The following is a 24,183-nucleotide window of genomic DNA, read 5'->3' on the forward strand; positions in this document are numbered from 1 at the left end:
AAGAGGCTGTCTTTGCCCCATTGTATATTCTTGCCTCCTTTGTCAAAAATAAGGTATCCATAGGTGCATGGGTTTATTTATGGGCTTTCTATCTTGCTCCATTGGTCTATATTTCTGTTTTTGTGCCAGTACCATACTTCATGGTACTTCATAGCTTCATGACTATAGCTTCATGGCTATAGCTTTGTAGTATAATCTGAAGTCAGGAAGGTTGATTCCTCCAGCTCCATTCTTTCTTCTAGACTTCTTTCTGCCAGACTGTTTTGGCTATTTGGGGTCTTTTGTGTTTCCATATGAACTGTGAAATTTTTGTTCTAGTTCTGTGAAAAATGTCATTGGTAATTTGATAGGGATCACACTGAATCTGTAGATTGCATTTGGTAGTTATTTTCACAATATTGATTCTTCCTACCCAGGAACATGGAATATCTCTCCACCTGTTTATGTCATCTTTGATTTCTTTCATTAGTGTCTTAAAATTTTCTGTGTACAGTTCTTTTGTCTCCTTAGGTAAGTTTATTCCTAGATATTTAGTTCTTTTTGTTGCAATAGTGAATGGGATTGACTCCTTAATTTCTATTTCTGAGTTTTCATTGTTAGTATATAGAAACGCAAGTGAAGTCTGTGTATTGATTTTGTATCCTGCAACTTTATGAAATTTACTGATGAGCTCTAGTAATTTTCTGATACTATCTTTAGGGGTTTCTATGTACAGTATCCTGTCACCTGCAAACAGTGAGAGCTTTACTTCTTTTCTGATCTGGATTCCTTGTATTTCTTTTTTCTTCTCTGATTGCTGTAGCTAGGACTTCTAGAACTATGTTGAGTAACAGTGGCAAAAGTGGACATCCTTGTTTTGTTCCTGATCCTTGCGGAAATGCTTTCAGTGTTTCACCATTGAGAATTATGTTTGCTGTAGGCTTATCATATATGGCCTTTACTATGTTGAGGTAGGTTCCTTCTATGTCCATTTTTTGATGAGTTTTAATCATAAATGGATGCTGAAATTTGTCAAAGGCTTTTTCTGCATCTATTGAGATTATCATATGGTTTTTATCTTTTATTAATATGGTGTACCACATTGATTGGTTTGCATATATTGAAGAATCCTTGCATCCCTGGAATAAACCCAACTTGATCATGGTGTATGAACTTTTTGATGTGTTGCTGAATTCTGTTTGCTAAAATTTTGTTGAGATTTTTTCATCTATGTTTGTCAGTGATATTGGCCTGTGATTTTCTTTTCTGTGTGTTGTCTTTGTCTGGTTTTGGTATCAGGGTGATGGTGGCTTTGCAGAATGAGTTTGGAAGTGTTCCTTCCTCTGCAATTTTTTGAAAGAGTGTTAGAAGGATAGGCATTAGCTTTTGTCTAAATGTTTGATAGAATTCTCCTATGAAGACATCTGGTCCTGGGCTTTTGTTTTCAGGGAGATAATTTATCACAGCTTCAATTTCAGTGCTTGTAATTGGGTTGTTCAAAATTTCTATTTCTTCCTGGTTCAGTTTTGGAAGATTGAACTTTTCTAAGAATCTGTCCATTTCTTCCAGGTTTTCCATTTTATTGCCATATAGTTGTTCATAATAGTCTCTTATAATCCTTTGTATTTCTGCACTGTCTGTTGTAACCTCTCCTATTTCATTTCTAATTTTGTTGATTTGATTCTCCTCTCTTTTTTCTTAATGAGTCTGGCTAAAGGTCTTTCAATTTTGTTTATTGTCTCAAAGAACCTGCTTTTAGCTTTATTAATCTTTACTATTGTTTCTTTCATTTCATTTTCATTTACTTTTGCTCAGATCTTTATGCTTTATTTCTTTCTACTAAGTTTCGGGGGGGTTTTGTTCTTCTTTTTCTAGTTGTTTTAGGTGTAAAGTTAGGTTGTCTATTCGATGTTTTTCTTGTTTCTTGAGATAAGATTGTATCGCTATAAACTTCCCTCTTAGAACTGTTTTGCTGCACCCCATAGGTTTTGAGTTGTTGTGTTTTGTCATTTCTTTCTATAATTTTTTTTTATTTCCCCTTTGATTTCTTCAGTAACCTGTTGGTTATTTAGAAACGTGTTGTTTAACCTCCATGTGTTTGTGTTTCTTACAGTTTTTTTCTTGTAATTGATATCTAGTCTCAGAGCATTGTGGTCAGAGAAGATGCTTGATATGATTTAAATTTTCTTAAATTTACTGAGGTTTGATTTTTGACCCAAGATGTGCTCTATCCTGGAGAATGCTCCATGTGCACTTGGAAAGAAGGTATATTCTTCTGCATTTGGATGGAATGTCCTGAAGATATCAGTGAGATCCATCTCATCTAATGTATCATTTAAGACTCGTGTTTCCTTACTAATTTTCTGTTTTGATGATCTGTCCATTGGTGTGAGTGGGGTGTTAAAGTCTCCTACTATTATTGTGTTACTGTCAACTTCTCCTTTTATGTCTGTTAGTGCTTGTCTTACATGTTGAGATGCTCCTATGTTGGGTGCATAGACATTTACAATTGTTACGTCTTCCTCTTGGATTGATTCCTTGATCATTATGTAGTGTCCTTCCTTATCTCTTGTAATCTTCTTTATTTTAAGGTCAATTCTGTCTTATATGAGGATTGCTACTCCAGCTTTTTTTTTTTTTGCTTCCCATTTGCATGGAATATATTTTTCCATCCTCTCACTTTCACTCTGTATGTGTCTTTAGGTCTGAGGTGGGTTTCTTGTAGACAGCATATATATGGATCTTGTTTTTGTATCCATTCAGCCAGTCTGTGTCTTTTGGTTGGAGCATTTAATCCATTTACATTTAAAATAATTTTTGATATATGTGTTCTCATTGCCATTTTCTTAATTGTTTGGGGTTGATTTTACAGATCTTTTTTCTTCCCTTATATTTCTTGACTATGTAAGCTAAGTCCCTTTAACATTTGTTGTAAAGCTGGTTTGGTGGTACTGAATTCTCTTAACTTTTGCTTGTTTGAAAAGCTTTTTATTTCTCCATCAATTCTGAACGAGAACCTTGCTGGGTACAGCAATCTTGGTTGTAGATTTTTCCCTTTCAGTACTTTAAATACACCCTGCCATTCCCTTCTGGCCTGCAGTTTCTGCAGATAAGCTGTTAAGTGTATGGGGTTTGCCTGGTGTGTTACTTGTTGCTTCTCCCTTGCTGCTTTTAAAATTCTTTCTTTGTGTTTAGTCTTTGTTGTTGCTGCTGCTGCTGCTAAGTCACTTCAGTCATGTCTGACCCTCAGGGACCCCATGGACCGCAGCCTCCTCCATCCATGGGATTTTCCAGGCAAGAGTGCTGGAGTGGGGTGCCAGTGCCTTCTCTGTTAGTGTTTGTTAGTTTGATTAGTATGTGCCATGGCATGTTTCTCCTTGGGTCTATCCTGTATGGGACTCCTTGTGCCTCTTGGACTTGACTGACTATTTCCTTTTCCACATTGGGGAAATTTTCAGCTATAATCTCTTCAAAAATTTTCTCATACCCTTTTTTTTTCCCTTCTTCTTCTGGGACCCCTATAATTCAAATGTTGGTGCATTTGATATTTCCCCAGAGGTCTCTGAGACTATCCTCAGTTTTAGTCATTCTTTTTACTTTTACTTTATTCTGCTCTTTCAGAAGTTATCTCCACCATTTCATCTTCCAGCTCACTGATTCGTTCTTCTGCTTCAGATGTTCTGCTATTGATTCCTTCTAGAGTATTGTTAATTTCAGTAATTGTGTTGTTTGCCTCTGTACGCTTATTCTTTAATTCTTCTAGGTCTTTGTTAATTGATTCTTGAATTTTTTCCATTTTGTTTTCAAGGTTTTTGATCATCTTTACTATCATTATTCTGAATGCCTTTTCGGGTAGTTTGCCCATTTCCTCTTCATTTATTTGGACTTCCGTGTTTCTGGTTTGTTCCTTCATTTGTGTCGTATTTCTCTGCCTTTTTTTTTTTTACTTATTGTGTTTGAGGTCTCCTTTTCCCAGGCTTCAAGGAAAGTTGAATTCTTTCCTTGAAGAAGGTTGAATTCTTTCTTCATTTTGGTTTCTTTCCTCCTAAGGTTGGTCATGTGGCTTGTGTAAGCTCTGTATAGGGTGAGGTTTGTGCTGAGTTTTTGTTTGTTTGCTTTTCCTCTGATGGGCAAGGCTGAGTGAGGCTGTAATCCTGTCTACTGTCTACTGGGTTTGTATTTCTGTTTTGTTTGTTGCTTAGATGAGGCATCCTGCACAGGGTGTTATTGCTGTTATTGGTGGCTGGGTCTTGTATTCGAGTGGTTTCCTTTGCGTGAGTTCTCACTATTTGATACTCCCTAGGGTTAGTTCTCTGGCAGTCTAGGGTCTTGGAGTCAGTGCTCCCTCTCCAAAGGCTCAGGGCTTGATCTCTGGGTCAAAGGTTCAAAGGATCTCAGGAACAAAGATTCCACAAGTGGTTTGTTATGGCATTAATGAACCCCAGACAAATGGCAGTTACAAAATCAGGCAGGTAATAATTAGAATAATGGAATATACACATATACATATACACCCATAGGCAAAGTCAAAACAGTCCAACAAAAATAAAGTACAGTAGATTGACCTGGCAAACAAAGGAAAACAAAAATTACATTTACCAGTGAGGAAAAAAAGAAAGCATACTATGTTTTAAATGGGAATAGTTAACATGAACATGCCAATTGTCCCCAAATTAATATTTAATGTAATATAATTTTAATAAGACTCCCATCAGATATTTTAAGTGACTAAAATGAACATAATTTTAGGAAGAATGAATGCCTGAAAATAGTCAATAAATTAATGAAAAACAATAATTGAAGGGAGGCTTGGAGTATAAGATAATAATTACTATAAAACTACTATAATCAAATCCATAAGGAATTATTATAGGAATAGATGAATAGATCAGGGAACAGAACAGAGAATCTAGAAAAAGACTTTGGTATATATTAGAATTCAGTAAATGACAAAATAAGTCATGAATTCAGTGTGAGGGAATAAATTATTTAACAAATGGTCCTGGTTCACTGGTTAGCCAAGCAAGAAGCACTGTAGTAAGAGTGTGGACTTCAGTGCCACAGTCCTTGGATTTAAATCCCAGTCTCACCACTTTATCTACAAGGTAACCTTCAGGGCTTCCCAGGTGGCTCAGTGGTAAAGAATCTGCCTGCCAATGCAGGAGACACAGGCTCAATCCCTGGGTCTGGAAAATCCCCTGGAGAAGGAAATGGTAACCCTCTCCAATACTCTTGCTTGAGAAATCCCATGGGCAGAGGAGCCTGGTGGGCTACAATCCATGGGGTCACGAAAGAGTCGGACAAGACTCAGCAACTAAACAACAGCAACAGCCAAACCTTTAGACAAGTTACTGGGCCTCTCTGGGCCTCATTTTCCTCATCTGGAAAACTGGGTATAAGCAAGAAACTCTGTGATTTGAGCTGTGACAAGCAGGGGTTAAAACAGGTGATACATGTAACATGCCCATGTAACAACATAGCGCACAGTACACGCTCATGAGGAATAAAATTAACGTGAAACCCCACGTTACACTAAGCACAGAAATAAATTTCCTGGTAGAATTAAGATTTAACTATAAAAAGTAAAGCCAAATTAAAAAAAAAAAATTCTTCACAATCTAAAAAATCACATGCTTTAGAGATAGAGATGGGAGAAATCTTCTCTACCAAGACTGGAGACCCAGAAGCTATAAAATTCTAAAAATCAGACATTTAACTACATAAAAAAGCAACACATTTGATGGCAAAATATACCCTAAACAGAATGAATAAGTAAAAGACTTTGGAAAGACGAGAAAAGCCAACTATCTCCACTGAAGAAATGAGCAGAAGCCATGAATAGTCGTGTCACAGACATGCTCAGCTAAATGGCCTACAAACACAAGCAAACATGTGCAGATTCACATGTCTGAAAAATGCAATTAAAATGACAATGAGCTAGCGCTTGATACTCCTCAGACTGGCATAGTTAAAAAGAGCAATGGCTCCTGTTACCCTCAGGGATCTGTGTAAAGGGTGCGCCATACCCTGCTCGAGGTAGCCACTCGTGAGTGTTGCCACATTTTGGAAAGAAAGCATGCATTCAGATTTAAAGAACACACCTGCTTCTAGTCACCAAGCTCCAGTGCGCATGCACCAGGACCTACTGCAACACTGTCCAGGGTACATCTAGCATGAAAAGCTGGACATGAACTTACAACCAGTAGGAGGATGCCACACGGGTAAGAGAGCCTCACCACGGGATATCCTGCACCCACTGGAGGGAGCCAGTTAGAACTCTGCTTTTGACAGAAGGATTTCCATGAGGCGAAGTTGAGCAAGAAAATAATGTTTAAAGAGAAGCACAGGACGGGATTCCAGAGACTAATGTTCTCAAGGGAAAGAGAAAGAAGAGATTGCAGAGTGGCACAGAGGCACTTTCTAAAGCACCTGTAATTTTCTGTCTCTTAATCTAATGGAACAGGTACACCATGAGTGTTTGCTTTACTATGCTTCAAACCGCTTAAATACATCTTAAAACCTCCTCTGCATTTATTCTATATTTCACAATAAAATTTTCTCTAGAAAGGAAATCAGGATACCAAATTAGCAGGTAATGCCCCATTTTATAAAACCCTGACCTGAAAAATACGTATAGATGTCTCTATGGATAAGTTATATGAGTATAGAGAAAAATATGGCAGATATATAAAAGGTTATTAATGTAAACTATCTTGGACGGAAATTAGGGGACCAAAATAGGCAATAAGGAGAAGAGAGGGAAATCACACAAAAATGGAAAGGAAGACTGCACTTAGAATAATCTTAATTAAATCAGCATGTTTATACATTTATGTAAAACTGTGTGGTTTATGGATAGGTACTTAAGAACTAAGATTTGGAAGAGAAAATAAAAGGAACAGAGAAAAGGGTGCAAGGAAGGAAGAAAACAGCTGAAGTTCATTTCCACCTAGTCTCTAGCCTCCTAGAATAACCATCGTTGCACAGTTCACTTGCTTGCAGCTGAAGGGTCTTAACACGAAAGCAGGAATATCTCACAGACTTATTCTCAGAGACCTCCTCTCTGCCCATGTTTTCTTTTGATTCCAGGGTACCCTTTAGCAGTGCAGCCTATTGTTTCTGTGCGTCCTGGTTCCCCCAGATTCCATCTTCCTTCTAAATTTCACAAAGGATGAACCTGTTCATCAGTACCACCGGGGTTAAATTACATCTGCAGCAACGCCAATGAATCAATCACCACCTAAAACTATTATTAAGGGACAAAACAGTGGAAGTTAGTTTTTAAAATCAACTGGGCTCCTCTGCAGCCCATGGAAGTGCAACAGCAAAAGCATGCTTTGCTGCCAACCTGGGAACCCAACACCTACACCCAGGTGCCCCTGCAGTCCCTCAGGTAACCTCTCCCCAGGTCATCTCTCCACTGCCACCTCTGCCCACGCTGCAGCTCAAACCAGCTGCCAACCCGAGTTCCTTGTGGTGAAGATGTGTCAGATCATACACGTGTATCCTCTCAATAAGATGGTGAAACTAAGCTACTTATCAGATGACGTATTGCCAGGGAGCCAAATGATGTCTCAGAAAACTCAGCAAAGAAGGAATAGGTTCCATGATGTTTTCACTACGGGACCCTAGTCAGCTCTCATCAATAGCCTCTGTGAGCCCTAATTCTCTTGTCCGGGAAAAAAAAAAAAAAAACAACAACAACAGGAATTCCACTAGACAGTCTATATAACCAGAGGACTATTTGAGAATCAAATAAAACAGCCTGTAGGGAATGCACTTTTCCCAGTGATCAAGTTGAATTATCCACCCCATTTCCTTATCCTTAAGATCCCTATGCGCCAACAGTGTGAAGATGAGCATAGCCTCAGTGTGGGGAGGTGCTAGCGTGAAGAGGTGTATCAGGCACTCTGACCCCGCCTCCTGTCCTCTCTGCCTGCCTTGACACTCCAGTGACCGCTCCGGCAAGCATCTGTGCCTAGGTATCTCACCACCGCTGCACGACATCCTCTCTCTCTCACACCGTGCCCTGGGGCTTCTCTGCCACCAGCACGTGGGATGCCTGCAGTAACCTGCGGGGCCTATGAGCAAACCGGGATGTATGAGAGAATGAATGCCCCGCGAGACAACTGATGACTACCAGGTCTGAGCCCAGGTGGGGCCCCAGAGGGCACAATTGATATATCAGTGCTCAAAAACATCCCTTTGGGTTATCTTTAGCAATATAATTTTAGTATTTTGAGAATTCCTATTACCAAGCTCATGACTTATTCCCCCAAAAAATAATTCACTAAAAGCACAAAGTTTTTTGATAAAAACACCAGGAGGTCGGTTCATGGACCCTGTGAAACCCATTCATGACATCAGGTCACAGAAGCATTATCCCAATTGGCTAAATTTAGAGAGATTATAGGAAATGGAAATCTGGGCAGATTCTCTCCACCCTCTCCAGGTTCATCTGGTCCTCAGCAAATCACAGACAGATCACCTTATCTCAGGGCATCCAGTTTTGGAGAATCCCTAACTGGGAGGACACTAAAGTCTGGGTGCCCCTGAGGATAGCATGGTCCTCAAAATCTCATATAAAGCCAGACCTCCTGAGAACAACCTCAAGCCCCAGGTTTAGCCCCGGAGATCAATGTGATGATCCTCTTTCACTCACTCCTATCCCAAAACCACAGCATCCTTCTGATTGTTGTTGCTCAGTTGCTTGGTCACATCCAACTCTTTGAGACCCCACGGACTGCAGCACACCAGGCTTCCCTGTCCTTTAACATCTCCCAGAGCTTGCTCAAACTTAAATTGATTGATTCAGTGATGCCATCCAACCATCTCATCCTCTGTCACACCCTTCTCCTTTTCCCTCAATTTTTCCCAGAATCAGGGTGTTTTCTAAAGAGTTGGCTCTTCGCATCAGGCAGCCAAAGTATTGGAGTTTCAGCTTCAACATCAGTCCTTCCAATGAATATTCAGGACTTATTTCCTTTAGGATGGACTAGTTGGATTTCCTTGCAGTCCAACTCCAATACCACAGTTCAAAAGCATCAATACTTCAGCTTTCAGCCTTCCTTATGGTCCACCTCTCATATCTGTACATGACTACTGGAAAAACCACAGCTTTGACTATACCTTTGTCAGCAAAGTGATGTCTCTGCTTCTTAGTATGGTATCTAGGTTTGTCATAACTTTTCTTCCAAGGAGCAAGTGTCTTTTAATTTAATCCTTCTGATAAAGAAGGTCAAATAAAATTCTCATATCCCCTACAAACCTAAGCACTTTGACAGGTATCATTATAGGGAAGATTTAATAAGCTCCATTTTTATTCCAACCTATATATTAAGCTTTAGATCTGATGAAGCTAGTTCTGTTCTAACCAGCTCCCTACAGTAATAATCCAGGTATCAAGATTTAGGTATAATAATTCTCCATAAGCATCACTTATGCTGGCTTACTGGCTGTGTGTCTTAGTTTGAGTTTCTTCAGAAGTAAACTTTGAGAGCAAAGTTGAAATGCAAACTGTTTACTTATAAGATGCTGTGGGATGTGACGTAAGGAGAAGCCAGCAGCCACTACAGGGTGTATTATCAATCCAGCTACCACTAAGGGCAAACGGAACTTAAACTCATGGAGGAAAGTCAATGAAAAATGCTGCCAGCTATTGATCGAGGGATGCTGAAGAAGGGGGCTGTTAATTCCTCTGTACTTCTTCCCAACAGCAGAGGATACACAGGGGTGTACATAAAGGACAGAAAGCTGAGAAATCCATATGCCGGTATAAGTCGGGCTGATGTGCACCGAACTGGTAAGAATAAGGGGGCATGGGAGAGGCTCTGAGAGCAGCCACTATGCCATAAAGTACTCTCAGGTATCAAACTTTGCTCTGAAAATCGGGAATCACGAGTCTGATGGGAACACTAAGCAGAACAGGACACGTGGATTCATACCATAAGTCATTTGGGAATGACACAAACTGTAGCTAAGTGCCACTCAGCATCAGTAGCATATCACCACAATCAGCATTTAGTTAGCTCCTACCCTAGTGGCTCAGACGGTAAAGCATCTGTCTGCAACGCAGGAGACCCGGGTTCGATCCCTGGGTTGGGAAGATCCCCTGGAGAAGGAAATGGCAGTCCACTCCAGTATTCTTGCCTGGAAAATCCCACGGACCGCGGAGCCTGATGGGCTACAGTCCACGGGGTCGCAAAGAGTCGGACACAACTGAGCGACTTCACTTTCACTTAGCTCCTACCAGCAAAAAGATAAGGGCACTTAGCAACTAGGCACTTACATATACATTGTCTTATTTAATCCTCAGAACTGAACTATAAATAGCCATTCACACTCCTTTTTATACGTCTAGAGAGAGATAGCTTTGGAAAATGAAGGCCCTCAAAGTTCAAATTGCTTTATTCAACATGATACAGCTAGTAAAACAAAAAATAAAAATGAACAAAAGCTTCAGCCGTCTACCCTCTTTCAACTACATCATATTATCCTTTGGATGTCTTAGTGGCTTCCTCCCCTTTTTCTCATAGAAAATATTTACTGCACCCTGACTATTGAGCAGGTGCTGCAGTGAACACTGGGACATTAACTTCATAGAAATCCTATGATGCGTGCGCCCTCTTTAACCCCTTTGTACTGCTGGAATAACTAGAAAACCAACTTCCTCAAATCACAGATTAGTCAAGTGACAAATCTGGGGCCAGAAACCAGGTCTTTCTAACACCAGAGCTCCAGCTCTTGATCCTTACACTCTTTTGTGTACAATTTAAAAGTCACACAGTTATGAATGAATGCGTGCCTGCTGTTGAGTGTCTACTGAAATCAGCCTGCCATATACTCCAGAGTAAAACTAAGCCCCACGTTCAACAGATCTTTCCCTTCCGTTTCCCATCCCCCTCCAGAATTTCAGTTAACACGAGAGCAGCAAAGGGTCAGATACCCTCACATTGGGCAGAAGCCAGGCAGCTCAGCAGTCCTTCCAGCTTCAGGGGAAATCGTCTCTTCTCAATTACAAGACAAGGCAAACATTTCAAGGAACTGGCTCTCATTTTCTTGCATTATTGCTCTAATTTGCTCATTATACACAATTATTAAATGTGCTTTATTACAATTTGATGGTCTTTACAAAGGAACAATCAGGTCTGCCCTTGTTTGCATTTGTTTGTGTACATAACATGTATGGGGAAGGGGAGAAACTCATCTTTAAAGTACAACTATTGTTAATGTAAGTAAAAACAACTATTATCACTAAAAGTACGTATAATTGCCTGCTACAAAACATGCTACACAAATACAGGTTGGAGCACACCTGTTTCTGGTGAAAAGCAAATTTTTAAAAAGAGGAGAATCTAGGCGTCTTAGTGGGAAATAAAAACTCTACCCTTTACAAAGGAAAGTGTGATCTAGGAATACTGAACATGACTGCGGCATAGTGACCATCTCAGAATTCTATATGAGAACCTGGTTTAGAACTTTATATTTTAAAGAGAAAGCAAGAAAATAAAAGGGCTGATGCCTTGACAATGATTCAAACCAGAATCTAGAAATTAAGGTTATGTCAATGAGAATGACCACATTTATCTAGCTCTTACGCATTGCCTTTGCTCCCTACTACCTTACCAAGTATTCTTTATGGATTGGGCAGCCGCTCAAATGCACATTACATTCTTACCTCACTTTCTGAATGTGATTATGACCTCCTCTAAAATCTTATTTTATAAAATTTACATTTGCATAAAATTCAGTATGGCCTTCACAGATCCAATGACAATCTGTGATTAACATTTTCTTCCAGCTAACAGGATTTATCTATAGTCATTATTGTCAGTGAACATTTCTTCCTGTTTATCTCAGTTTTGATAGCAAATACCACCATATGTTTAAAAGTCTCCACAATGAATCCAAGTTATTCTAAAGAGAGAAGATCAACTTCATGTTGCGTCTCTGTCTCCCTGTGGTGGAGAAAAGGCAAGACTCTCTAGAAGTCATCTGACTTACATCAGTATCTCCCAAATCACTGCAGATGATGACTGCAGCCATGAAATTAAAAGATACTTGTTCCTTGGAAGAAAAGTTATGACCAATCTAGACAGCATATTAAAAAGCAGAGACATTACTTTGCCAACAAAGGTCCATCTGGTCAAAGCTATGGTTTCTCCAGTAGTCATGTATGGATGTGAGAGTTGCACTATAAGGAAAGCTGAGTGCCAAAGAATTAAAGCTTTTGAACCGTGGTGTTGGAGAAGACTCTTAAGAGTCCCTTGGACTGCAAAGAGATCCAACCATTCCATCCTAGAGGAAATCAGTCCTGAGTGTTCATTGGAAGGACTGATGCTGAAGCTGAAGCTCCAATACTTTGGCCACCTGATGCAAAGAAATAACTCACTGGAAAAGTCCCTGATGCTGGTGAAGATTGAGGGTGGGAGGAGAAGGGGATGACAGAGGATGAGATGGTAGGATGGCATCACTGATTCAATGGGCATGAGTTTGGGTAAACTCCAGGAGTTGGTGATGGACAGGGAGGCCTGGTACGCTGCAGTCCATGGGGTAGCAAAGAGTCGGACATGACTGAGAGAATGAACTGAACTGAACTGAGTACCTGCACAACAGGGACAAATAGGCTACAGAAGCAATTTGCAAAACTTTTCAGTTCGTGGCCCCACAAATCCCCCCTTACTCTATGGGGCAAAGCTTGGAGTTTTGTGGTTTTTTTCCCCCAAACTGCTCTCAATTCTGCATAAATGTGTTAAACTGAACATTGATTCAGCATCTCCTGTGTGTCAAGAACTCTGCTCAGTGCTTTAGATGCAAATGATACACTAAGGAAGTATGCAGACAGACTGAGGAAAGCAAATATAGGAAAAGAAAGCCATCATTCAATATACTGAGTGCAATAGTAGCCCATATGCACATTTTATACCAAAAGAAAGCAGGGCCACTAACCCAGCGTGATAAGGGATGGATGGAGAGAGTGAGAGGAACATCTGGGAGGCGTGCTGGAGAGATGATGCCTGGGCTAACTCTTCAAGGATCAGTGTGAATTAACTAAGCAAACAGGGAAAGGCTACCATTAGCAGAAGGGAAATCCCAAGCAAACCACAGACTGGAGAAGCAGTATTTTAAATACGGGGAACTATCAATGACTGGGTGCTGCTGGAGGGTAAAGAGTAAGGTCGAGTTTGGTGGGCACCAAGACTGGAAAACCGGCAGTCATACTGTGGAAAGCCTTGTGCAGATAACGTAACATTATCCTACAGCAACAGGGAGGTAATAAGGGCTTTAATCAGGTTATCTTTCCATTTTACATGGTGAACGTGGACGGATCTCCTCTTGCGACATGGGAGGATGGGTTTGAATAGAAGAGGTCTGGAGGAGGGGCTGTTAGTTAGGAGGTGGATGTAGTGGAATAGCAAACTACATAGATCTGGACAACGGTGGTGGTGGTAGGAATACCAAGGGCAAGGTGACAGTGAGAGCTGTCAAGGTAGAAAAAAATAAATATTAATTGAACTTGGTTGAGCGTAGAAGATGTGAAAAGGGGCAGGGTGAAACTTCTGGATTAGATAGCTAGATGACAGTGTTGCCACATTCAGAAATGGCAAATACTGGAGGAATAGCAAGTTTGGTGAGAAGACAAATCATTGGCCTAAGAAGAATTTATTGGAGCCAAAAAAAAAAAAGATAATTCAGATTTTAGTGAGTTGAATAATGAATGGTGATTTGGGTTAAAAAAAAATGAAGAAAAAAAAAGAGGAAGGAAGGATGGAAGAAGAAGAAAGCAGAAAGAGTCAAGATGGGAGCTGAAGGGATGAAAGATCAAGAGAGGGTTATCTGATAAGTGGGGTCATGGAAAAGGCTACTCTGATGGCATGAAGCCAAGCAGAAAGGGAAAGGCTGAAGTTTTATCCAGTGGGTGGAGCGGGCAGGGTGTTTTGAGAAAAATCCTGGAAGATAGAAGGGGCTGGTCTTACACCAGAGAAGGAACCTCTAAGTCCAAAGAAAAGGAAATAGAATAAATTAGAAAGAAGAGAGGGCTAGAGAATTGAAGGAGACACCATAAAATAGCATCAATTTTCCCCGTGATTTAGAGGAAGGTTTTCCAGTGAAATTGAGGGCTGAATAAGAGAAATAGGAGAGTGGTAGTATTTTGGAATCATCATTGAAGGAGATGAAGTGGAGAGACCACCACAAACTAGTAAAGTTGAATGAAAATGCTCAGATCCCTGCTGAGGTTGAAGATAACCCTTATCATCTCACAGGGTTACAATGAAGGTTTGAAGTGACTGCATGTATGTAAAAGCCTGAGAATGATTTTTAATAATCTGAGAATGATTATTAATATAAAAGAACTTCCATGTTCATAAGCTTCTCCTGTTCTCATGGTAATCCCATGCCTTTTTCCATGGCTGTGCTGACAATCCTCTAAACCCAGACATGACCAATATTTGCTATCATAGTTAACTAGGAGCAAGGGAGGATGGATAGAATCCTAGGGTAAGCTGAGGTTGTTAATATATAACGACATGTATTTAGGCCACCCCTAAAGAGTGAAGAGGGCTTCCCAGGTGGCTCAGTGGTAAAGAATCTACCTTCCATGTGCAGGAGACACAGGAGATGCATGTTTGATCCCTGGGTTGGGAAGATCTTCTGGAGGAGGAAACAGCAGCCCACTCCAGTATTCTTGCCTGGAGGATCTCCATGGACAGAGGAGCCTGGTGGGCTACAGTCCACGGGGTCACAAGGAGTCAGACCAACTGAGGTGACTGAGCTGAGCACACAGAATCATTTTAGTACCCTCAGCTAGTATAAGTGAGACCACTTCCACACCTATAAGACTTTCTCCCCAGAAGATTCACCTTCTTGAAAAGAAGTGTAAAATATATTGAGTTCCAAAGTGTCCATGGTGTTCCTAATGATAGGAAATCAGTAAACATCAGAGAAGGAGTCTGCATGGCTTTGAATATAGCTAATAAGAAGACAAAAAGGAGTCTAGGAGTTTAGGAAAGGCAGAGGTGGGGAGGGTGTATCTCCTTTTCCCTAAAACGGATTTAATAGGACCTAAGAGTTAGTCAATCTGGCTTTTGGATTTTACAACCAAATACAATAAAACTTGAAAGTCTGGGAAGGATTCATTCTCACAAATGTGTATATTTCACCTATTAAGCCTTGGCAGACTTTACTTGTTTTCCTAATTCGTGCTCTGGCAATAGAATGACCGCAGGTCAGAACCTAAAGCCAATAGTCTATGAACAAATGTGTCAGCCTCCTACATACACTTGGTCACTTGGATGAAGGCCATGCCTAGCACAGAAGACACCTCAGCCATCAGCAGGGACACCTACCACTGGTGGTTGCCCTGGAGCATCAAACTCAGAAGATATCAATTTCCATAGCAACCCCTCCCCATCCTCCAGGCACCTGAAAACCAACCTGTAAAAGCCTAAGTGCCTTAACAGCTGGAAAATGCAAGCCTGCCAAGGGAAAAGAGAAATAAAAAGGCTCTAAGTGAATTTTCTTCTGCTAAAAGGGGGCAATTTCCACCACAGTCACTGAGATCCCTGTCCCAGGCCTTGAGTATTTCTTCATTCTGGTGTTCAGCACGTTACAGATAAAAGGAAACATGATGCCTCTATCCACAGTGCTGAAAACCTCCAAATGCTCGCAGGGCACATCAGCAAATGCTGGGCCTGTTTAAAAAGGCAGGATCCACCACCCTGGTAAGTGGAGTACATGGGTGTTTATCAGTCCACATGCAAAATGTCACAGATTTTTAAAATTTCTTTCATCTCCTTGATTACCCATGCTGCGGTTTTGCTATGAAATGTATTGCCTTTTGGTCATTTTGAAAATTCCTATGTGAGTTTTAAGAGCTACCCAATTTGGAGTGAATTGAATTGCACTGCTGTAATTATTTATTCACTCAGTAAGTACTGTTGGCCTTCTATTTGTGCAGCAGAGAACCATGCTTGATGTTGAGTATTCAGCACAGAGCAAAGCAAAGACTCTGCCTACATGATTCTCTTACCCAATCCAGATGCATGCTGTCCTCAATAAAAGTCATCCAATAAAAAGGCTTCCCTGGGTTTCCCTGGTAGCTCAGATGGTAAAGAATCTGCCTTCAATGCAGGAAACCTGGGTTCAATCTCTGGGTTGGAAAGATCCCCTAGAGAAAGAAATGGCAATCCACTCCAATATTCTTGCCTGGAAAATCCCATGGACAGGGGAGCCTGGCAGGCTACAGTCCATGGGGTCACAAAGAGTCGGATACGACTGAGTGACTAACACTTTCAATTTCACTTTCAAGAAAAAGCAATGTGGTTGCAAGATGACTTGTTGATGAGCAATGTGATGGCCCAGCATGGGAGGCTAGAAATGCCTTAATGGGGACAGTAATTGTGAAACAGCCAATATCTTTAAGAGCAAAAGAGAGTCAACTCAAAGGGCTAGCAGATGCTGTAATCCAGAATCCAGGGCTATAGGAGCAGATAAGTGAGGGAAGGGTAGAGAACCAGGAGGCAATTTCTGCTAATCAGAGCTACAAAGATAAAACAAAGAAGAACCAGGATGAAGGAATTTCTGTGGGGAGGGAGAAGAGGATGCTACCAAACTAGGGTTCAAGTTACTTCAAAAAAAATAATTTTAACCTAAAACTGAAGGGGTGCCTAAGACCCAGCAAGAAAGCAGGACACCGCTTCTCTTGGGGATGAACAGAATTGGAGAACTCATTTCTACTTGTCACACTGGTCTCTCCCCCCAGTTTGTTACAGTCTTTACCAGTGGCTGACACCAAGGCATTGGCATGTGCCACTCTATTTTATATCATTTTCTAGAAACCAGTGCCATACCTCACTTTCTACACCGTCAAGTAGTTCTTTCTACCTAATTTAAATTCTACCTGTTGCAACTTGATGGGTCAGAGGAAGACTCAGTACTAAACAGGTGAAGTTCAAGGCCTCTGCACTTTTTGCCCTGGTACATTTCCTCAGGCTTTATTACCAGGTCACACGCTCCTGACGCTCATCTGCCTCATTGTTTCAGCTCCACTTGGTGTAGCAGGAAAAGCACTGAACTCTGAGTCCAGAGACCTGAGTTACTGCTACCAGCTCTGCGATTGTGGATAATGAAGAGCTATGACTAGCGGCTTCCCCAGCAGTGTGCCTGCTCTACAGGGCTAAGACTGGGGTAAATCAAGTGCCTCACTCATCTTATGCACAAAATGCAAGGGGGTGCCCAAAACACCTCAAGATAAAAATTATTTTAACGCAACACTGAAGAAATGCCATGGATGCAAAAGTCCATGATGAATGAAATCAAAAGTTTAAATAAAGAGAGGAGCCAACTCTGAACTTTGTATGACACTCCCTCACATCACTTCATCCTACAAGGTTGGTCCTGGAAGAGAGGACCGCCTGCCTATGGGATTCTGTGATTCGCATGAATTCAGTTCAAACGAATTCCATGGGCAATTTTCTTCATACCTTTTAGCCCAAATCTATCAAAAGTTTAATGAAGGAGCTAAGTCCACCATTTCTCACAGTAGGAACTATACCTGGAGGTCAAACGTGCCTGGTTCTCTCACTTACTGACTCCGCCCTTCTCTGTAAAATGGGGATGATGTTAACCTCCCTTCAGGGAGTTGTTGGGAGGATCAAAAGAAAGAACAAGCCACAAAACAGTTCATATTTTGGCTAATGACCTAGAAAACTTGGGTGATTGTCTACAGATTGTCTAAAGATGATTGAGAGTGTGGAAACAAAATAATGCAACCCCCCTCCTAGGAAAGCAACACAAGATAAGCATTCCACTGAATGGAAGATGTTGTATCGCCTCCATTGGAGGAAGGCAAGAAAATCAAACATTCCTTTTGTCTCTGGGCCAGCAGCTAGGCAAACCAAAATAGCAGAGAGAGACAAAGTGTGATAAGATGAAAAGCTCTCAGTTCATTTAAATTTGAGTTGTCTTTCTGCCATTAACTCCCTCAAACTCACAGAAGAATTTTAAAAAGATAATTTGTAACTGGGAATACTTTGAAAAGCAAAGAAGCTATAAAAGGAAGTGAATTGAGTTTAATATTTATAGAGGGCAGTTCTAATTAAATTAACACACTCACAGATATGCTAAACAGCAGACAGTTGTCTGATTTTCTTATTATCCTTCTCCTACCAATTAATGCATATTTTTTTAAAAAAATTTTCAATTCTCCTTCATCTAATTTTATTTAACAGAGAAGGAAGAAAATTAGCAAATGACAATCTTTTTAAAGAAGAGAATAAATATTGGAAAGCATGTCTTCCAGATAAGAAAGGTGTAGTCCTGTAGTCAGTGACAAATAATAAATCAGCCATCAACATGGTGGCTATTAGGCCTAACAGCTTTATTAGTTCATCACTGACAGAATACTTTCATGCCTGATATCTTATTCAATTCTCCTATCCCCTCCTCCACTAGCCAATTAAAGTATTATTAATCCCATTTTTCAGATCAGGAAAACTGGAGCTCAGAACATTCAGTTCAGTTCAGTTCAGTTGCCCAGTCATGTCTAACTCTGCGACCCCATGAACTGCAGCACGCCAGGCCTCCCTGTCCATCACCAACTCCCAGAGTCTACCCAAACCCATGCCCATCGAGTCGGTGATGCCATCCAGCCATCTCATCTTCTGTCGTCCCCTTCTTCTCCTGCCCCCAATCCCTCCCAGCATCAGGGTCTTTTCCAATGAGTCAACTCTTCCCATGAGGTGGCCAAAGTACTGGAGTTTCAGCTTTAGCATCAGTCCTTCCAATGAACATCCAGGACTGATCTCCTTTAGGATGGACTGGTTGGATCTCCTGGCAGTCCAAGGGACTCTCAGGAGTCTCCTTCAACACCACAGTTCAAAAGCATCAATTCTTCGGTGCTCAGCTTTCTCCACAGTCCAACTCTCACATCCATACATGACTACTGGAAAAACCATAGCCTTGACCAGACGGACCTTTGTTGGCAAAGTAATGTCTCTGCTTTTTAATATGCTATCTAGGTTGGTCATAACTTTCCTTCCAAGGAGTAAGCGTCTTTTAATTTCATGGCTGCAGTCACCATCTGCAGTGATTTTGGAGCCCAAAAAAATAAAGTCTGACACTGTTTCCACTGTCTCCCCATCTATTTCCCATGAGGCTCAACTCTGGAAGACGAAGCAGAAACGAAGGTTCAGGGAGAAGTAAAGGGATGGATTCAGTGTATTGACATTATTCTTCGTGACTTCTGGAAGTTTGCCAAGAAAACTGCAGCATAAGTAGACTCTGGGATTCACATGTACTCTCGAATAAGCAGTTCCTGTTCAGTCCTAGAAGATCCTTTGGATTCTATTTCTCATGACCACCTCCATGCACAAATAGTTTTCCATTGGTCCTTACTGAGATGAAATAGCTTCATACAGCCAGGACAAAAACCAGAAAGCCGCCTTGGTGGGTAATTCTAGACTATATCAGTAAAAAGCGGTCACGTGAGTTGGATATTCAGGAAGGTCAGGAAACATGAAGCCCTTTCCTTCTACAGATTCCATTCAGAGCTGCCTTATCCCACTTAGCTCAATTCAGTCTGCCCATCTGTAAAAATGAAATAATCGTAGCTCCTGTCTACTTCTTAAGATTACTGAAAGTATTAAATAAGAGACTAATGCATAAAAAGTGCTGTCCCTAGTGTGGGGCTCATAGTAAGCATCAGTAAATGTTAATCACTATTATGGGATAAGGCAGAAATGTTCCATTTTTATTGATGAGAAAATGAATATCCACAGAAATCAAGAGCCCAAGGTCACAACCTGAATGAGATAAGCATGTAAAGCCGCTCAGGGCTTAGGATACAGTGAACCTCAAAGTTAATAATAAGAGAGGGGGGAGGGGCAGAGATCACACTGGAATCCAGTTCTCGTGACTCCAAACCCTGTGTCTGCAGACACGTTTGTATCGTGTTGACACGAGAAAGCCAAGCCTGCGGCTACAGCGCTATTTGTGCAGGTTTGAAGTCTGAGGCCCAGGGGTCTCTTCAAAGTCAGGAGAGCGATCACAGTGTGTATTCAGACAGCCAGTTGATGTCACCCTGCACGGCAGATGTCTACAATGTCCTGGCATGCCTTCTGATCAGATCAGCCTATTTTTCTGTTGTTGAGCTGTGACATCCCATAAGATACTCCTCCTCTGCAAACTCATCTCTGGGATGCAGCTGTTCGGAGTTTGCAACTAAGCAATTTTATGGCAGTCTAGGCTTCCCATGGCTTCTGTCTAACCACACTATCTTTTTGTTTCACTAGCTGCACAATTGCGTGGCCTGAGTTCTACGAACCAGATGAAGAAAGCCATGAAGGAAGGAAGTTCTTTACTAACCCTCTTTCAGGGACCATTTCAGGAACGCACCTGGAGAATTTATCACCTAGTCCTACTTAAAACAATGAAGAACTAAGAACCTAGAGAAATGTAAAAATCAAGGTCACACTGCTAGTAAGTGCCCAAACCTGGAGAACTCACTATACCACTATCCTGATTTCCACTGGTTGCAAGTTAATCTCTCCTAAAGTATTAATTGATAATTACAGAGTAAGCTGATAAAGGGATTAAGGTTAGACCTCCCTCAGGAGTATTTTAATTTAGAGAGATTTGAATTCCCAACCAACTGGATGAAGTAATTATGGTATAATGTAAGCAGAGGGACTGAAGTACTGAGACAAATGGTCACACCTTTTTAGCCCTGAGGTCATTCTCCACCTTAGGCAGAACACAGTGAGCTGGGTCTATAAGAAGAAAAAGCAGCCTTTATCTATGGTAAATGAAGGATGCTTCTCATCCTGTTCTCATTTCCTTGATGACACAAACAAAAGCAAAGTCAAGCTTATTAAAGAACTTTTAACAGCTACTAACCAATGTTGTCAGCACCTAGACATGTAGGCTAATATATTTGCAAGGTTTCCTTTACCCGCCCTCCATCCTTCGATTCAGCCCAGAACCTCCCTGACCCACACCAACAGTGTACAAACTAGGAATCAGCTTGCAGACAAAGGAGAAAGACTGTTCAGGTCTCTCCCTATCAAATTTTGAAAGCTGGAAACATTGCCCCCAGACTTTTCACATAACTTCAAACTATACAGAGGGCTCTCATTTTCTAAGCATCCCCCAGATCTCAAATCTGTATAAAAATAGAGGAACAGTGTTGATTTTTCCGTGTAATATTGGGAGGTTCTCAGAAATAGGAGGAAGCTAGCAAACCTGAGGAAAGATTGTCAGAGAAGTAAATCAGATAAAATGCTGATAGAACACAGGAAGTTAAGAGGATTATGCCAAGTGGATTAGCTACCAGGAGAATGCAAAAGGGGGAGAAAATAAAGACACTTATTGGAATTGTCATTTCCTCTTCAGACAAACTCACATTCAGGCTCCCAAACCCTCACTCTGTTTCCTTTCATGATTCTTAACCCCCTTCTCTGCTCCTGCAAATCTTGATTTATTTTGATGCCATTTTCAGCCACTTTACCTAGGTCCAGAGGAGGTTCAAGTAATGGATCTTATTGAGAGAAATAGAAACATCCCAGGCATGGACACCTTGGAATCAGGAGTCAAATAAAACAAAACAAAGAACCAAGAAGCAGCTAAGAAAGCATGTCTGTGACCCAACCTGTTCTCTACCTGGGCCTCAGCAGTGAAACAGGAGGGAAGGGGCAAGGGTACACCCTTTAAAAGGATGACATATGCACTAGTGGTGAAGAATCCGCCTGTCAATGCACGAGACATAAGAGATGTGGGTTCGATTCCTGCGTCGGGAAGATCTCTGGCAGAGGGCGTGGCAACCCACTCCAGGACTCTTGCCCAGAGAATCCCATGATCAGAGGAACCTGGCAGGCTATAGTCCTTAGGGTTGCAAAGGTCAGACATGACTGAAGTGACCTAGCACACACCTGGAGGACACAGCATAAACCAATTAGAACCAAATAGATAGAGATGGCAGATAGCCGACTTCCACTAGAAATCTACATCCCTTTCCCAAAATAGCAGGAATACTCCTTCCACTCATTAGCCTATGAAATTAACCATCCCTATAAAAACTTGGCCACCTGATGCAAAGAACTGACTCATTTGAAAAGACCCTGATGCTGGGAAAGATTGAGGGCGGGAGGAGAAGGGGACGACAGAGGATGAGATGGTTGGATGGCATCACTGACTCAGTGGACATGAGTTTGAGTGAACTCCGGAAGTTGGTGACGGACAGGGAGGCCTGGCATGCTGCAGTCCATGGGGTCATAAAGAGTCAGACAGGATTGAACGACTGAACTGAACTGAACTGATAAAAACTTCCAGGAGGAGGAGCCTGGCAGGCTTCAGTCCATAGTGTCACAAAGAGTCAGACACAGCTGAAGCAACTTAGCACATAAAAGCTGACAACCCTGTACCCTGGGGCCACTCTTGCTCTCTGAAATGGCTCTGTGGAGTGTGTTTCTCTCTAAATAAATTCAATTCTTATCTATCACTTTGTGTCTCACTGAATTCTTTCTGCAGTGAAACATCAAGAACCTGAGCTTCATCAAGTCCTGAAACCAAGTGTGTGATCTCAGTTAAAAGACAGTAGGATAAAAAAAAAAAAAAAAAAAAGACGGTAGGTCACATAAGTCCCAATCTGAGTCACATGGTTTCTGTAGCAGCACAAAACAACGTCAACAACAATAAGCAGAGGACTGGAAACAGACTTGTTCTGCAAGGCCAGGGTTTTATGTGAGATATGAGATAGAGTGTTTGAAAGTGAGGTTTATTGAACCAAAGAATTTATTGTTGAGACAGGGTGCAGATACATTTTTCTAACATCTTTGAATATAGGTTAGATTCTTACATGGTTCATGAGGTTTCAGAGTGATGTTTTTTATTACGTAACCTGAAGGCAAAAGATGAAGGAATCTCCAGGGGCTAGTCTGTGGACTGGCATAAGAATCACCTGAGAAAGTTGTACAAATACGTATTCATATACCCTACCCTCCTACCAAGAGATTCTGATTCAGTAGGCCTTGGGTGGAGCTCAGTAACCAGTGTTTTTGAGTAAGCTCTCCAGGCATTCTATCATGCAGCTAAGCTTGAGAATTACTGGGTTAGAAAGATGATCTCAAATAGTCCCTCAGGACCTTGGTTCTGGTTCAGTGACTACATTAATAGACATACACATCCTGCAACGTGACTCCCTGAAAAACACACACGTGTGGTTCTCCTTCTCAGTAGATCACTGTGACACTACATAGAGGTTTTTCCCACGGTGGTATATCCCTGGAGAGCAGAGCCACATCTAGCTGGAAATATAAACACATTCAGTAAAGACAAAGAAGCAAAATGCATGAAGATAGTGCAGTGACTCTGAGAATGCCAACCAGTTCTCAAGCCCTGTGTTTGCAGCACAGCTTAATGTCAGAAATCACGTAGGAAGCGTACTGCTACCCATACATGACGATGGTGATGATGATGTTGAGAATAAAGTACCAAAATCTGTGGATGATGTACTTCTTCTTCCCAATCTGATTCCCTGGATTGAAAATGACATTGATTGGGCCATGCTCCCTAGTGGAAGCAGGCACTGAAATGGAAAGCTCATTCATTTGCATGCGGCTCTCTTCCTGGCTGTGCAGGAAGCTGACCCACATTTAGAGTCTTGATTGAAGTCTGATCTACTGATCACCTTTTACATTTCTTACTAACCACTACTGGGCACTGTGGTCTTACCACTGGCTAGAGTTAATATTTGAATTAGAGGATTGAGGTTTGAACCCAAAATCTATGCTCCAAACAAGTTTATTAGAAAGCTGTTGGCAGTTTTGAACACATATATGACTGATAATAAATCAGCACCTCATTTCTCATTTGGCATTCCTCTCTGAATTTACAGCAGCCTCTGGGACCTCACAGGGAAGAGAGATGTCTCTATCAAGGCCAATCCAGGCATTCCCCCAAGCATTACACAGAGCCTAAAGCACTAAACATATTTGTTGGGCGACCAATTTATACTTGAGAGCAATTTCAAGATAATCTGGGAAACAAGGGCAGGCGCCAAAGTTTTCACAAAGTTTCAGTCAGACTTACGGAATGTAATCAGTGTTATCTCACTGACTATAGATATATAATTTATCAGCCACTCACACAAAATAAGAATTATTTCCAGATTTTTATGTATTTAAAAATTAATTTGGCTGCAAATAACAT

At 41.2% G+C, this 24,183-nt stretch overlaps 1 protein-coding gene across 3 annotated transcripts in view; it reads right to left on the minus strand.

The window, feature by feature from the left end:
• Positions 1–24,183, minus strand: part of NRXN3 (neurexin 3) — a 1,693,692-nt gene that overhangs the window by 1,379,150 nt on the left and 290,359 nt on the right. Inside the window, exon 4 of one of the 3 annotated variants that reach the window (XM_061156509.1) lies at positions 10,531–10,549. The exons of the other annotated variants lie outside the window; for them this stretch is intronic. Coding sequence (XP_061012492.1) covers positions 10,531–10,549 — 19 coding nt within the window. The remainder of the gene's footprint in view (positions 1–10,530; positions 10,550–24,183) is intronic. 3 annotated transcript variants of the gene reach the window in all.

This window comes from Dama dama, chromosome 12, assembly GCF_033118175.1.
Source record: "Dama dama isolate Ldn47 chromosome 12, ASM3311817v1, whole genome shotgun sequence".
Lineage (NCBI taxonomy): Eukaryota > Metazoa > Chordata > Mammalia > Artiodactyla > Cervidae > Dama > Dama dama.